The 16,183-nt window shown below is 49.3% G+C and overlaps 6 protein-coding genes across 6 annotated transcripts, besides 1 other annotated feature; 2 read left to right on the top strand and 4 right to left on the bottom strand.

Moving 5' to 3' along the window:
• Positions 1-16,183: part of a sequence feature (contig 1.139 1..347029(1)) that runs on past both edges of the window.
• On the bottom strand, positions 272-3,176 carry ANIA_08023 (dynamin-like GTPase VPS1). The gene is made up of 8 exons (XM_676200.2): positions 2,997-3,176; positions 2,861-2,930; positions 2,688-2,782; positions 1,870-2,611; positions 1,181-1,822; positions 874-1,135; positions 740-824; positions 272-693 (listed from the first exon to the last, which is right to left on the bottom strand). Exons 1-8 carry the CDS (start codon positions 3,020-3,022, stop codon positions 525-527), a joined length of 2,091 nt encoding a protein of 696 aa, XP_681292.1. The 5' UTR covers positions 3,023-3,176; the 3' UTR covers positions 272-524.
• ANIA_08022 (uncharacterized protein) lies at positions 3,373-3,838 on the bottom strand. The gene is made up of 2 exons (XM_676199.2): positions 3,609-3,838; positions 3,373-3,560 (listed from the first exon to the last, which is right to left on the bottom strand). The coding sequence occupies exons 1-2, from the start codon at positions 3,765-3,767 to the stop codon at positions 3,504-3,506; spliced, it is 216 nt and encodes a 71-aa protein (XP_681291.1). The 5' UTR covers positions 3,768-3,838; the 3' UTR covers positions 3,373-3,503.
• ANIA_08021 (protein vmaA) lies at positions 4,106-5,827 on the bottom strand (the record flags this gene model as incomplete). Its single annotated transcript, XM_050611183.1, has 5 exons — positions 5,467-5,827; positions 5,277-5,361; positions 4,556-5,223; positions 4,145-4,505; positions 4,106-4,113 (listed from the first exon to the last, which is right to left on the bottom strand). Exons 1-5 carry the CDS (start codon positions 5,584-5,586, stop codon positions 4,106-4,108), a joined length of 1,242 nt encoding a protein of 413 aa, XP_050467234.1. The 5' UTR covers positions 5,587-5,827.
• ANIA_08020 (oxygenase MpaB family protein) lies at positions 6,716-8,239 on the top strand (the record flags this gene model as incomplete). Its single annotated transcript, XM_676197.1, has 4 exons — positions 6,716-7,072; positions 7,118-7,197; positions 7,235-7,928; positions 7,976-8,239. The coding sequence occupies 4 exons, from the start codon at positions 6,716-6,718 to the stop codon at positions 8,237-8,239; spliced, it is 1,395 nt and encodes a 464-aa protein (XP_681289.1).
• ANIA_08019 (Pfs, NACHT and Ankyrin domain protein) lies at positions 8,312-12,232 on the bottom strand (the record flags this gene model as incomplete). Its single annotated transcript, XM_676196.2, has 3 exons — positions 8,312-9,983; positions 10,254-11,303; positions 11,362-12,232. The coding sequence occupies 3 exons, from the start codon at positions 12,230-12,232 to the stop codon at positions 8,434-8,436; spliced, it is 3,471 nt and encodes a 1,156-aa protein (XP_681288.1). The 3' UTR covers positions 8,312-8,433.
• On the top strand, positions 13,607-15,183 carry ANIA_08018 (Auxin Efflux Carrier superfamily; the record flags this gene model as incomplete). The annotated part of the gene is made up of 4 exons (XM_676195.2): positions 13,607-13,838; positions 13,886-14,720; positions 14,812-14,992; positions 15,062-15,183. The coding sequence occupies 4 exons, from the start codon at positions 13,607-13,609 to the stop codon at positions 15,149-15,151; spliced, it is 1,338 nt and encodes a 445-aa protein (XP_681287.1). The 3' UTR covers positions 15,152-15,183.

Below are 16,183 nucleotides of genomic sequence, written 5' to 3'. Positions count from 1 at the left end.
TTGTGCTGCACAGAAAGCGTGCTAATTGGTTCCAGCTTCCGACGCTAAAGAGCTTATTTCGACTGTGGACCCAGCTCACCTAAGCTGCTTATAGTGTGGCTTTGGTCATGTGGCTCAGCAGTTGGCATGTGAAGGGGTCAGATGATGGAGTTTTTTGAGCAATTCAGAATGAGTTGCCTACTGTGACTTTCAATGATAATTGCCACTGAATCACCAGAAGCGCCCAATCTGAATGGTGCGTACCAAAGTAATATAGGGATACTGTACATTGGTGCTGTACGACTAATCTTATTCTAGCAAAGCATCATCATTAGGCGATACAAATTCGTGAGAAAGATTCAAGACCCGACATCGGAAAGAAATGCGGCCGTAGCAACCCCTTGCTCATATCAGGAAAGTATACGGAACGTAACACAGAAGCCCAGAATCCCGCGAGCGAACAAAAGAAAGTGTCGAATCTTTCCCACCGAAAACCAAGAACAGATAAAACGATTTGGGAATCACAAACTCGCAGTCTAATGCAATCACTGCACCTGGCTGACGATCTCGCTGGCGCGCGAGAGACTCTCAACCATTTGCTGGCATTCCTTCCGCCGCCGAATGGTGTAATCGCTTTCCTTGAGGAGGTCGTCTAGCTCGGCATTGCGGTACATGTTCTCAAGCAACTCGCGCTGCATGCCTTCCTTGGAGTATCTATGGCTATCAGCAAACGCCTTCTCATTAAGGCGAGAGTACTTACTGAACAAGGGTGTACATGATGGCCTTCGGGACCATATCGATCATCGTGCGCTTCACAATGTTGAAGTAGGAGGTAATAAGAAGCTCTGTGTGATATTAGTATCATCTCAAGACCTCGATGTGAAGCAAACATACTGATGACTTCGACTTCGGTACTTTCGCGCTCAGAAAGAGCGGCGGATGCCTTGAGGTTTGGCGGGGGCGCCTCCATAGCAGCCATCTTCTTCTTGTTCTTTGACGCCCAGAAGCTGCCAAAAAATCCGGAAGAGCTGTTGGTGTCCGGGGTAGTTGCTTCCACGGAGGGACTGTTAGCACGGGGAGGCAGGGGCTTGCCAGTCTTAGGGTCCACCTGGGTCGGCTTAGCGGCGGCGTGGCGTTCGTTGACAATAGCCATGGCCTATCCCGTTAGTGATTGCTAGGGCGAAAAGGATTGAGGACTTACGCGGTGCCCGTTGAGGAAATCGGGGTGGGCCGTGTTGATGTAGGTGGTCTCCATTGCAATGAGATCGCGAACCAACTTATTTGTGGGCTCCATAGCCTTTTTGAAAAAGGCGATAACAACAGCATGGAACTTCTCCTTTAGCATTGGGTACCGTCGGAAGAGCTGCTTGTTCAGAAGTTGACCGAGGATGCGGACAAGCTCGTCATAGACAAGAGAGATGCACTTCAGACTCGGGTCTTCAAGTCGGGCAATCTGCTGCTTGACAATGAGTTCGAAGGCTGTAGTTCCGATGAAAAGGGCGGGCGATGAACCAGACGAGTTAAAGAGGATCGTCCGGATATCAATGTCCTTAACCTGGTCAAAGGGATCAACCGCCTTGATACCGTTGGAGTACAGCTCGTGGAACACGAAACTGATACGGGCACCGCCAGACAACTCGACGCTAGAAAGCTCCTGGTTGTTACCCTCCAAAACTGTCCTGTACTCGTTGCTAAATTCTGTGATGATGTTGAGAATGATGTTGGCGCTGTTGCCGAGCATGGAGTCACCGAGTTGAGCCAGTTCAGACGAGTACTTTTGCAGCGAGGACGAGATTCGAGATTTGATGTCCGGCAGCGTTTGCTTAATGTGCATCATAAGGATCTACTCCAGTTAGAATACGCTTTGTAGCAGTGCGTGGAATTACTCACCAAGTTGAGCTTCCTGGCGAGGTACGGCGTTCCGCAGTAAGACGCCTTGTTCCGGTACGCCTTGTGGCTCTCAAAGAAGTTCTTCTCGTGCTCCAACGCGTAGGAAATAGGCCGCTTGTTCTCAATGTCGCGCTGTCCACGATTGACCACAGGAACGTAACCCAGGCGCAGAGGGATAATCCTGCCAGCAAGAATATCTACCACGTCTGTACCCTCGTCCATGAGATCGACTTTGGTCAACACACCAATGGTGCGCTGACCTTCCGGGTCCACCTCCCGTGCGAGCTTCAGTCCGTCCGAGTTGGCAAGATCCTGGTTGGCAGCAGTGACAGCCAGAACGATGGCATTTGGCTTGCTAATGTATTTCAAAACCATGTCACGGATCTGCCTCTCAATATCCTTCGGCTGGTCGCCCACCGGCACCTTAGTCAAACCAGGCAAATCGACGAGTGTCAGGGTAAGGACGTTGGGAGAGTAAATTCGCAGGTTGATGGGAGCGGCGGAGATTCCAGCGTTGCGGCCAACCTTCGTTTCGGTTTCGCGAACGATTTCATCACGGATCTTGTTGAAGTCGTAGAACTTCTGGCCGGGAATGTGCAAGAACTCGCCATACTCGTCAAGATTCGCTTCCTTATCCGTCGTCTCGAGCTGTTCGTCCTTAACACCGTTTGTTTGTGATGGCTTGTTGATGAGTTGCAGGATGAGAGGTCTTCGAGTGACGATTCCAGAACCACGGGGGAGGCTATAGGGAAGCTCCGTTAGCGACGCGCGGCCCAAACTTGGTGTTGCAGTCGACAAGGAGGATGCGGGCCACTTACAAATCGCGACCGACAATATTCTCTAAGACTGAACTCTTTCCACTGGACTGCGATCCAACTACTGCAATCTGGGGCAAATCGATGGGGTTTTGAACCTAGCAGCGGGTCAACAAGCGGTGTCGGGCGGAGGGGGTCGTGATAGTGAGATCAAGTTGCGGAACGTAGCCACTTACTCCGACCGTGGAGAAAACATCTTGGAGCTTGTTCACCAGTGAGATCAAGCTAGGGTCGTTGACGTTTATCCTGTTGTCGCAATGCAATCGGTTATCTAAAGCACGGGGTCAAGCACGAGGGGTGAGGGTCACGCACGAGTAGCCGGTCGTTGGGCTTGCCATGCTGGCAACAGAGGTATAACAACTTTCGCTTCAGATGAAAAGAGAAAATAGAACCAAGAAAGAAGAAGAAGACTAGGAGCTATATAAAGGACGCGAGTGCGCAGTTAATGTGGTGGAAGTGAAAGAAGCGGGATGGCGAGCGGCCAAGTTTCAGCCGAGTCGAATCCAGAGGCAGCAACAAAGCCCAGCTTGGGCAGAGGCGGTGCGTGGCCTTTTAAGATTCTCCCGTACTCGAAAAGTTCGCCGCCAGCCACCCCAGATCATCAACATCAAATGTTGATACCTAAAGATTAACATTGTTAGGTCGCTATAATTGATGAGAACAATTTGATGTTCTTAAGAAGGCGATGAGCGTGTATAATATATAGTATGGCAGATAGATAACTACAGAAAGCTGCTATGCTACAAGCTCCCGACGATAAACTGGAAATCAATGGAAAAAGAACATCGTTCAGGTATAATAGCGCTCTACGTTATCTCTCTACTCATCCGACACAGAGGCAAACCGCTCAGACATGGTCTGCAGAATTTTCTCATACTGTTGCAAGTTAGCAAGTATTTAAAGAATCAGTCAAATAGTCCTCACCTTCGCAGACACCTCCTCCTGGTTATCCGGAACTTCAAATTTCATGTTTCGCAAGGAGGTTTGAATGTCGGTGGTGGCGTCACGAACCTTGGGCCAGCTCTGGCCTTGGGCGATCGCCTTCTGTGCTTCATCGTGGTAGCCCATGAATGCCTTCATCATATACTCCGTCTTCCAAAGAGGACAGAACTGGTCGTAGTCACTATATCCGTTCTGCTGAAGGAAGTCATCCTTCACCATAGCGGCCACATCCAATGTGATCTTGTCGGAGTCACCAAGCGCAGCCTTTCCGACTAGCTGTACGACCTGATCAAGATCTTCAGATTTGGAGAGCAGCTCTCGGACTTGCTCACGCAGACGAGGGAACTCGGGGTGGTGCTTCTCGTAGTAACGGTCGAGCACCGGGGTGTATTTGCTGTAAGAGATACCTGTGTTGATTGAAGGGAAGTGCTTGCGCTGGGCCAATTTCTTGTCCAGACCCCAGAAGACCTGGACGATACTCATCGTACTGGTAGTGACAGGGTCTGAGAAATCACCACCGGGCGGACTGACGGCGGCGACGATGCTAACACTTCCCTCTCGCTCGGGGCTTCCCAGAGCAGTACTCTTACCAGCGCGTTCGTAGAAAGAGGCGAGCTTGGCGCCAAGGTAGGCAGGGAAACCTTGGTCAGCCGGCATCTCTCCTAGACGACCAGAAAGCTCACGCAGAGCCTCGGCCCATCGGGAACTAGAGTCTGCCATCATGGCCACGTTCTTGCCCTGGTCACGAAAGTACTCCGCAATGGTGATGCCGGTGTAAATGGACGCTTCACGGGCAGCAACAGGCATGTTAGAGGTGTTGGCGATCAGGCATGTACGTTTCATGATAGGCTCCTTGCGGCCACCAATGTCGATGCTGAGCTACAAGCACGTTAGTATTGGCGATATTCGGCAACGTTTAATGAGCATACCTCTGGGAAATCCATCAACACTTCAGCCATCTCATTACCACGCTCACCACATCCGACATAGACAATGACATCACTGTTCGAGAATTTGGACACACTTTGAGAGATGACAGTCTTGCCGCAACCAAAGGCACCGGGAATGCAGACGGTACCGCCCAAAACACTAGGGAATAGAGAGTCTAGCACACGCTGGCCAACAATGAACGGCGAGTCGGCGGACTGCTTCTCGTTGACCGGCCTGGGGACACGGACAGGCCAGGTGTGCATCATCCCATGTGTGGTCTTGACACCGTTGAATTCAATCTCCAGCAGTTGTTCTTCAACAGTGTAGCTACCGGCTTCCGCTATCCGGGTGATCGTACCTTTTGCGCGGGGAGGAAGGAGGATTTTGTGGTCGTTCAACAAGCTGTTCTCGAAAACGGTACCCCAAATATCACCGCCTGTAATGTGGTCGCCGACCTTGTACTTGCCGGGCTTGAAGTCCCATTTCTTCTTGCGATCCAGCGCATTGACTTTAATACCGCGGGGAATATAAATACTACCCGATTCGTCGGAAATGGCTTTGAGGGGTCGCTGAATACCGTCATAGATCGTTTCCATCAAACCGGGGCCGAGCTCGACGGATAAGGGCTTGCCAGTTCGCATGACGGGATCACCGACCGTTAGACCGGCTAAGAACAGTATTGTCAGATTGATGACATATCATAATAGGCGGAGGCAGTACCTGTTTCTTCGTAGACTTGGATAGTAGCCTTATCCGCATCAATACGAATAACCTCTCCGACTAGCTGATCATGACCGACTCGGCACTAATCATCGATGGTAAGCAACAAAGCCCGCGTAGAAGAGCTTCACCGATGGCAGCAGCTTGAGCGATAGCCCAGAAAGGCACTGCATAAACTAGTGTCACTCACCAACTCGTACATGGCACATCCGATCATGTTCTCGGCGACCACAACGGGGCCGGAGACGGAGAAGACAGCACCGAGCTGGGCATCTTCAGAGCTCGAGGAGCCCTTTCCAGAGGGGGCCATGGTGTGAAAAGCCGGAGATTGAATGGAGGTGGTGGACGAAGAGAAGGGCTGCGGGATGGAGGTATCGTTAGAGGTATCGTTGCTCGAGCTGATGCTGTCACTGCAGGTGGAGGGAGCGGGCGAAACGGGGAGCGGTGGCAGGTCGTCTGGCCTGGGCGGTGATGGCGGGTCTGGAGGCTCGGACTGGACAACAACACCACGGTTTGCTATGAGGTCAAGCAACGATGGGCGAGATTTCAGTCGACGGACGCCCAATCCCAACATTCGCTTCTGGAATTAGTCGTGTTCGAAGAGGCATCGAGTCAAGCTGGCGGATCGTGGCTTGTAAATTGCTTAGTTAGCCTCACGGCGCTGAGTAAGTTCCGAGCTTTGCTCATCATGCTAAAAGGCGTCTAAAGACTAACAATCTGTCTTTGTACCAGCAAGTAAATTCAGCTTCATGTCTGTCGCTGATACGAATTAGCCTAGGTTCATTGACGAGCTCCAGACAGCTCTACGTCGTACAACCATCGACTACAATTTCTCTGCTAAAGCTCCGTTGGCGAGCGGGTTATTTATCCATGCCCAGTGAATATCAACAAATCTCTAATTGTCCGCTTGCGGCTCAATATAGACAACAAGTGACGCTTTTGATCTAAAGTCGTTCTGCGCCTGAATACTTCGAACATGAAGTGCCGTATCCAGTATAATACGTTGAACAGCAAGTGTCATGAGCTCTCCACAGTGGGATCCCCACGAAATCTGACGAATATGGGAGGGGCTTCCCCGCATTTCATATATCCCACTGTTATGGACATTGTCTGTTATAATTATGTTATGTCCTGGAGGCCGATTGGTTTGACTGGGCAGCAGTTTCTCACATGCCTCGAGCATGCTTAACTAACTTCCTCGATCCGTGGTTTGGATGCCGAGAGGCGGCCCTTTGCCTCTTCGGGGATGAGCTTCGACATAGACGTGGTAAGGATGCTAGAAATGCTAGGAATAAAGCAGACTTGAAAGGGAGAGGCTATCTGATCATATGCTTTGTCGCTCGGACCAAAATAATGGTTTATATGGCCTGTTGCCCACGGGCATACGGTTGCTGTTGTGCTATCTGCTCGCCATCAGCTGCAGTGAAACCCAAACAAAAATGACCCCTCGAGACGTCCATACTCATTGGGATCTCTCGTTCGAATGGACGGAACTCCACCGGACTGCAGAACAACTGCGTCCATTGACCTTCTCATATGACAAACTAGCGGACGATTGCATCGCAAAGCTCAACGAGCTCTCGCCTTCAGAGAAGTATCGTCCAAAGGCTGGCGAGCCGCCGAAAAAGGCACCTAAACGTGACTTGCTAGCATTACTAGAAAAGCACGCAAAAGACGACGCCAAGCTCGAAGAGTTATGGACTGAAGTCAATACAGTCCCTGATTGGGTCGACTGGGATCAGATACAAAGAGGACAGGAGGTCTTTTACCGATACGGGATGCCAATCATGAATGTGGTATGCACAGTCGCTACGATACAGGCGCTCTGCTAATGTCCATAGCTTCAGCTTCCAAAGCTTATTAGGTGGGATGTGGGTGTTAATCCGACCGGGACCATGGCCGGAGAGATACTGACTCACTTGTAGGGGCGCGAACCGTGTCGTTGAAACATTGGCGAGAACCGGAGGGTTCTCTGCAGAAGTTGTCCGCCGAAGGCTGCTGGAAACTCTTCAGTTTGTCCTCCAGGTGTCCCTTTCTGTGGACTCTATGAAGCCTGGTGGAGCAGGCCACCAATCCTCTGTGAGAGTGAGGCTTCTACATTCCTCAGTTCGATCAAGGATCCTCAGACTTGTCAAGGAGAGGCCTGAGTACTACGACCTCGAAGCCTTTGGTATCCCGATCAGCGACCTCGATTGCATCGGGACCATCAACACGTTTTCAACCAGCGTGGTCTGGATAGGTCTCCCTCGACAAGGAATCTACCTGCGGGAGCGAGAGATCGAGGATTACATAGCCCTTTGGAGACTTGTGGCGTACTATATGGGCACTCCGCACAATGTCTTCGGAGACAAGCCGACTGCGAAAGCCTTTATGGAGTCGATTTTTGAGTTTGAAATTGACCCTAAACCGATTGGACAAGTTCTTGCGAAGAACATTGTCATTGGTCTTGAAAATACTGCGCCTAGCTTTGCGTCAAAAGAGTTTATGGAAGCTATGGCCAGACATCTTAACGGGGATAAGCTGGCTGATCGCCTTGACATCCCGAAAACGAGCCTGTATTACCAAACACTCATCTACGGCTACTGTTATTTTGTCATGATAATTGCGTATACGAATCGAATATTCCCGCTTTTTGACAAATTTTGGATTGCGGTTCGTCCGCTCCTTCTACTTTGTCTCCTGGTACTGACCAAACGCAGGTTCGCCGGAAGATGTACTACTCAATCATCAAAGACAAGGAGCACGGCCTCGGCAGCGAAACGATCTTCAACTTCAAATACGTACCCTGGTTTACGCGCACCACGAAGCTAGGGACCCGCAAGGAAAGAAATGTGTCGAAGCCGGGCATCGAAACATTCGCGCAGCTAGGAGTTCTTGCCGTCTGTGCTCTAGCGGCGACTGTGATATACGGGGCCGCGGTAGGCTTACATCTGCTGAGTCTAGAGAAACTGTTGCGTGTCTGACTCCAGTTCGTAAAGCAGCTAAGTCTATCTCATTATCTGTTCTATCACTACAGTGAGCAGCAGCCGATTTTACATTGGAAACCATTTTTTATTGTTTTTAAGCTTCACAGCCAGACACTAGCTTTCAAAACTAGGTGCGTCACAACATGTTATGTTATAATATACAGACCTGAAGAAAATGCAAGGATTAACCCCTAGAGCATTTGATATCTGCTTTGCTTGTCAACCAGGAGCCTTGCCACAGCCTCATGGCCATTCTGTAATGCAGGAACAAGCAGTGTCCGTTCATATTCATCACTGGCATCAATATCAGCTCCATGGTCAATCAGCAGCTCTTCCACAGCCTCATGGTTATTCTGTAATGCGTGAATAAGTGGTGTCCATCCATATCCACCCTTGGCTTCGACATCAGCTCCACAGTCAATCAGGAGCCTTACCACAGCCTCATGGCGATTCTTTAATGCGCAAATAAGTGGTGTCCGTCCATCTTCACCAGTAGCATTAACATCAGCTCCATGGTCAATCAGGAGCCTTGCCACGGCCTCATGGCCATTATGTGATGCGTGAATGAGTGGTGTCCATCCATCTCTCTCACTGGCATTAACATCAGCTCCATGGTCAATCAGGAGCCTTACCACAGCCTCATGGCAAAGCTCTGTGGCCCGAAGGAGTGGTGTAAATCCATCTATACTACTGGCATTCACATCAGCTCCATGGTCAATCAGGAGCCTTACCACAGCCTCATGGCAATGCTCTGTGGCCCGAAGGAGTGGTGTCCATCCATCTCTATTACTGGCATTGACATCAGCTCCATGGTCAATCAGGAGCCTTACCACAACCTCATGGCCATTCTGTGAGGCCTGGATAAGTGGTGTCCATCCATATCTATCCTTGGAATTGAGATCAGCTCCATAGTCAATCAGGAGCCTTGCCACGGCCTCATGGCCTTTATGTGATGCGTGAATCAGTGGTGTCCATCCATCTCTCTCACTGGCATTAACATCAGCTCCATGGTCAATCAGGAGTCTTGCCACAGCCTCATGACCATTCTCTGAAGCCTGGATCAGTGGTGTCCTTCCTTCTTTGCTAGTAGCATTAAGATCAGCTCCATGGTCGATTAGTAGTTTTGCCACAGTCTCATGACCATTCTTTGAAGCCCGTAAAAGTGGTGTTTGACCGCCCAGGTCCACCGCATTTAGGCTGCTACCCGTTTGAAGAAGTAACTTCACAATGATAGCTCGACCTTCCTGCGCAGCCCAAGATAGCGGTGTCCGAGTCTCATAATGTTTCAAGTCTTTCCGGCGGTTTAGACCCTCTGTAATGTCAACTCCGTCGCAAAATCTTGAACGCGTCATTAGGAGAGCAGCGGCAGCATCCCTTTTACAATTGGCTAAAGCAGCAAATAAAGGGTACTTGTATCTTCCCCCAAACACATGAACAGTTTGATCATCTTTCAGCCTTGTGTAGATCAACTCTGAAAGTCCTTTTTCTGCGAGGAGGTAAAACAAGTTTATGTCTGGGCTATACCTGCGAACCTTTTTTTTTTCAAAAAGGTTGCTAGCTTTAACCCAATCAGAAACAGGAAAGGCAGAGAGGAACTTGTCTTGAGGTACTGATTTTGCCGCAGTATTAGCATGGTCAAGAACATGCTGAGTAGCATACTCCAGAAACGGGTACTTTCTTGGTATTTCCATTTGCCCGTCAGGTTCGGTCTTTGCCAATTGCCTGCTGACAGCCACGACGGCTAAAATATGAGTCATGTATAAGCTGCAAGATTATTTCAGTGTCTCATGGCTTTGGCTTTCAAAGTCTGTTCCAAGGCCAGGCCACAATTCACGCAAACCGTTTTCCTTGATAAGAAAGTCTCGGACAGATTCATGGATAAATTGAATTGTTGGCTTCTGAGATTTTGTTATCTCAGCAAGGCCTTTCGAGGAGCTGATGACACATTTGTTATATATAGCATCACTGTCATCTCGAAAACTGACATCTGGGATTTAAGGATCGACTAAACCCTTCAAAGTCAAGCCAGACCACAGGGCATGGTAGAACTCCTTTGGTTGCAAGGGTCGGTTTGCGTATAGAATCCAGAGAATGCAAAGCAGAAGATCTTCCATATTCTCATTATCACGTCTCAGGATGTCTCTGAACAATTCGCTTAAATCACCTGGTATTTCTGCGAGTCGTTTCCTCAGAGCCAGTCCTCCCCTTCGGTATTCTCTGTTGAGAATATCAACAACCAAGACAACCCACATGAAGACGCCAGCAGCTTTCGAGAGAAGTTGGGGTTGCAGTTCCTCTCTAAGCGCTGGCTCCCCAATTTGCAGGCGGCTACTGACGTAGGTTTCCATATCTTTAGCATGGCCCGGCTGATCTTCTAGTGTATGCCGAATCCCCCGTCGAATAGCGATATATGGATAATGTCGACTGGAAAAGCAGATCCTTAGGGGCACTCCATTCGCTGTAGATTTCTCCGCTAAATCTTCAAAGTAAAGTACCATATCCGCAACCTGTTGCTCATCACACTCATCAAGAGCATCAACAAAGCATGTAAATGGGCGCTGACCAAGGGCAGTGATTGCGTTGCAAAAGAGGCCTTTTAGAGAATTCAAAGAAGGGCAGTCATTCTGATTTGGAGGAACTAGGTCGACATCATCCAACACTGCCTGGAGATCAGGATACCCTTCTAGCAGTTGGAGTAGCAATGATCGGTACATTCCCAGGATCGATTTTTCCAAGAGTTCTCCTCGAGCGTTGAAAAAAAAAAAGGAGGCAGTAACGGCATGCATGCGGCGGGCTTTCTTTTTCATGTTCAAGTATGCAAATTTCATGATTGTTGACTTGCCAGCACCAGGCTTGCCACTTATCCATAAAAAGCCATGATTTTGCTCCAATTGTTCAGGATCGAGCCATGCTTGATAGTCAGGATGGCTAAGGAACCATCGGCATGTTTTAGCGTGCTCAGTCTTAATAGTAGATTTACGAGAATCGATCTGGTCGAATTTGAGAGAGTCAAGCAAGCGCCGTCGGCGTTCATGTTGCATTCCATGTGTTGAGCATCGACCTATACGTCAGGTGTTAGTGCCGGAATTTGATGTCATCTCAAGCCGTAGTTAACTTACCGTCATCAGGCGTGTAGTCACTTCTCGCAGATGTTGCCACAGGTAGCTCCTCAAGTAATTCTCTTGCGTATGCTGCAGCTACAGCAGCGGCATATCTCTGCCATCCATCACTCTTGTGAGAATCCGCGTAGTCGCAAATGCCACGAATTGGAAGACAAGGGAGAATATCCATCAAACCAGCAGCCTCCATTTCAAAGCATATGACGTCCAGTTGCTGAGCAATCCTATCCCGGATAATAGCAGTTTTCATGACTTGGTTCCCTGAAGCAATGGCGCCATAGTGAATTACCACATCGTCCGTGGCCCGTTTCCTCCGCGGTACAAGCTTTGAATGGTCACATGCATCACAGCCAGCTGCTGGCGACGCATGGTTGTAGGTCGCTTCGTATAGAAGATCTGGTAAGCTTGGACGATTGTATTCAAAGTTTGCCCCGAGTTTCTGCCGTAAAATGGATGAAACTCGACTCGGTTCTAGCTCGTGCTTTGCCCGGAGGCTGGACACAGCTGTTCCAAGCAGCTGGTGGGGGATCCTTGGAAATGCTGTCCGGTGGAGCTGCCCATCTCCCACCATTTTCCCAAGATCATATTGCATCACCCTTGTTCCGACAACAATATCACCCAGACGCACATCAGCCTTGCCTGGAACGCCACCGCCAATCCCAACAATCAATCCAGCGCGGATTCGTGGAAACGTTCGCTTCATGTTCGTCATAATACTGGCCGCATTGTTTGTTCCATACTGTTCTGCTGGCAGGCAAGCAATAACAACATTGTGCTGAGCAATTCTTCCTAGTGTATAAGTATTGCTATCGCCTTCAGACATATGCAAGTCTCGGTGAACCTTATCCAGCATGGCCCGAGCTGCCGCCATCTCTATAGAAAGCGCGCATATCCAAGCAATGGTGTAATCATCGTGTTGTAGAGTGGACAAGCTGTTATAGTGGGAAGTCTTCTGTCGCTTCGCATGGGGAAACAAGTCTGATCCAGCCTGCTCTTCATACGAAACATTCTGGCTATCCATCTCCTGCAGGATGTCTATCTGGCTTTGGTAGGATTGCCAATTTCGGTTGATGATTTTACACCGGCAGCGTAGATTGTTGGTGAGTAGGAGAGAACATATATGACGGGCAATGTTGCGGGGACTTTTAAGAGCAGAAAATCTGAGATAAGGCAGGATTGCCTGGTTGCTGACGCGGGGGCAATGAGGCTACTAGCTGCAAGGCTGTGATCGTGTCCAAGCACTAACAGCATGCGCCACATTCATCCTCACTCTCATCATGTTTCCGGTAAAATGAAGTAGCAGCCATGCTATCATCATGAAAGACCTTGTTGTCAGACCGTGAGATAAAGCATTAATCATTGCCTGATCCCTCGACTTGGTACAAAGATAGAATCATTTGTAAAGGATGGGACCAAGATGCTCTGTAAGAAACTCTGTAAACGCGCTCGACAATAAAAGTGTTATGAATGCTCAAAGGGGAAAGGGTAGAAGGAAGCTGCATCAACTACACGAACGTAGCCTACTAAGGATAGGATGCCATATGACGATTGATTCTCTATCTTGATGACGATAGTTGTCACTTCTTCAATGTACAACTCCTCGAGGGATCAGGCCAGGGGCCAGAGATCATGCCATACAGATCACGTGGCACGTGACACGAGGCTCAACATGATATATTCGTATCAAAAAGGTTAGGCGAGGTCAGTCACGTGCGCACAGCCTGGCGCATATACTGTCGCCAGGCACTGCGCCCACTTAGTGAGAATCAACATTCTCGAGAGTTATTATGTTCTCCTCCATGAAGGTACCCTTTTCAGTGCAGAGCGGCAGACAGACGAAGATGAGACACGGAGGCCGGTGCCCAGTTTACTGTAGTGTGTTTAGGCAACTCCACACCTGTCAATTAGAGATGTACACAAGGTTCACCAGGAGGCCACTTTATGCGCACACAGACTTCGAGCTAGCGTCTGGGCGGGACGCCTAGAAGAACGAGCTGTGCTTGGGGGAAAGTGGTTATGTTGCCCACTGTATAGGCTAGTTCAGGAACAGGCACTTGGCTGAAGTCACTATGCAAATGTGCAGTTGAAGTCGGGTGGATCTAGACCATATACCAAGACCCTCGCCATCATGACGACATACAACAAGATGCCACCCAGTAACAGGCGTTTGTTTAAATCGAGCTCGCGTGCTCCGTTACCTTGCGTCGTCTAACCGCATATACTGCGATAAGAAAAGTAATTTGAAATGGCTCAGGGAAGCCTACTGACCTCCTTCCTGGGCGCCCTACAGGCCTGCGTGTCTGTCCTCTTAACCCTAGCCTACGGCGTCGCAGCTCGCAAATTCGGGCTCATCCAGCGCTCCTCCATCAACGATGTCTCCAGTCTAGGCGTCAAAGTCCTCTTGCCAGCCCTAATTCTTGTGCATCTAGGCGAGCAGTTGAAGCTGGACAATGCGCTGAACTATGTCCCTGTCCTTGGTATCACCCCCGTATCCATTCTTGAATATCCAATTGACCATCATTAGTCTGGTCAATCACCTACACAACCATTTCGATTCTTCTCGCGCGGCTGGCGTCGAAGCTCCTCAGACTTCCTGACTGGGTGACACCAGCCTCAGCGTTCAACAACACGACGTCATTGCCATTGCTCCTGTTGCAGTCGCTTGAGGGTGTTGGGAGCCTGAAGGTGATCGTGAAGGACGGCGAGTCGATCTCTGATGCTGTTGCTAGAGCGCAGAGCTATTTTTTGCTTTGCGGCGTCATCAGCAAGACCATCGGCTATATAGTCGGGCCAACAATGCTTACCAGCGAGCAAGACGAGAGGGACGAAGCTGATAATGGTCGTGCCGAGGATGCGCGTTATTCCGACCCTTATGCTGACACAGCAGACGAGGAAAGCCCCCTACTCAACAGCCATGGACGAGTCCAAAAACGCCAGGATACCTCCACCGTTTCTGGCAAGATCAGGCGCTGGACAAAGAAAGCAGTCTTCGTCTTCCCGAAATATGTCGGGCAGAAAATTTTCAAGCCCGATACGCCCATGGCTGATATTGCGATCATATGCACGCTTATCGGCAGCGTCCTTGGTCTTGTTCCGCAACTGCACAAAGCGTTCTTTAATAGCTACGAGGATGGAGGCGTCTTCAATGCATGGCTGACCTCGAGTATCAAGAACATTGGGAAACTGTTCACGACGTTGCAGATTTTCATCGTTGGCTGCGAGCTAGGGGTCAGTTTTGAGAAGATGAAGAAAGACGCTAATGGTGATGGCGACGGTGATGGGAGCGGTGGTCAGAGCAGTAACCCTGGGTGGAAGGAGATTCTGACCATCTTTTTGATACGGCTTGTTATTTGGCCAGCGTGAGTACTCCTTCCCTTGTCAGTGGATTTTCGTCATCCAAAATAGCACCAATTCTGTGGAAGATGATGCTAACCTGATTATTCCCTACAGCCTCAGCATCTCTATTATATACGGCCTCGCGAAGAAAACCACCCTGCTGAGATCGGATCCAATCCTCTGGTTCAGCATGATGCTCATGCCGGCGGGACCGCCGGCACTGGTTATCCAGGGACTTGCAGAGTTGGCGAAGGCGTCAGAGACACAGAAGATGACCATCGCCAAGACGTTGACGGTATGTACCTTCCTACGTCTTCCGGAGTGGTGGATGCTAGATAATCGTGGGCATGCTAACGGAAGACAGATTATGTATATGCTCTCGCCGTGTATTTCGTTCACGATTACTGGGGCGTTAAAAGCATGTCAGGGTGTAGTCGAGGGGAAGTCGGCATAACCTAAGAAATAAACCAAGAGATGGATCTACTACTTCACGTTTAGATATCAAAGAATATTGTTATTTTAGAATTTTGGTTTAGGATATTGGTTTAGGGTATTGGTTTAGGGTATTGGTTTAGGGTATTGATTTAGGATATTGATTTGGATTAATTTCAAAATTAAATGATCTTCATCTGATTTCTCGATTATAACGACTAGATTACAAATTCCACACTTTAGAGACCTTGTCGAGGCCGTCGAGCCATAGGTGAGCCTTATTCTAGGAAGGCACCAGGTCGACTAAGACGCAACGAGGTTTTCAGGTTTTCAAGTGCGATTACTTCTACTGACCGTTAGCATTCTGGTACCTCTTAAGTACACCAGAAGGGAGCATACTCCGCACTCCTTGCATTGGCAGTTCTGACCGCAAGTACAGGAGTTGGGACCGCTGCAGTTGCAGGTGCTTCCAGATCCACAGCCACAACCACCCATTTTGGTATGCTGTCGTAACGTAGAAGATAAAGAAGTCTTGATTTTAAAGCGTGAAATGTGGATGGCTATTTCAGTGCCACGGATGCAAATATGGAGCTCAAGATATGGGACTAAATCAACTAAGATGAAGTTCGGGAGCCGTGAATATATAGCTCTGCGAGGCAACAGAGCGGGCGGGGAAACTGATCATTATGAGGTCACAGGGTAGAAGGTTCCGCTGTTCCACGGAAAGTTCACTCAGGCTATCATGCTACTGGAATCCTCTACTCGGCGTTCGGCGAGATTCCTGGACCGTGTTGTACCACTATGATGGCATTCGTGTTAGGTACCGGAAGTCTTGTTCTGGCGGAGACGAAATCTGGGGTCTAATATGCGGGTGATGCCTCACCTTTACAAGGTCACGTTCAAGTCTCGTTCAAGTAATCACTTTGAAGTAGTCACTTCCAAATAGCCACTCTTAGATGTAGGGAATTGTCTTATTTTTGGCTACTCAACTTGCTACGAACTTGAATGGCGAACTGGCGAGAACGGGAAGTACTGGCGAAGTACGCCAGAGTGG

Source organism: Aspergillus nidulans, chromosome II (genome assembly GCF_000011425.1).
Source record: "Aspergillus nidulans FGSC A4 chromosome II".
NCBI classification, from domain to species: domain Eukaryota; kingdom Fungi; phylum Ascomycota; class Eurotiomycetes; order Eurotiales; family Aspergillaceae; genus Aspergillus; species Aspergillus nidulans.
The sequence above is the reverse complement of the archived record's forward strand: the minus strand, read 5'-3'. Positions and strand labels throughout refer to the sequence as shown.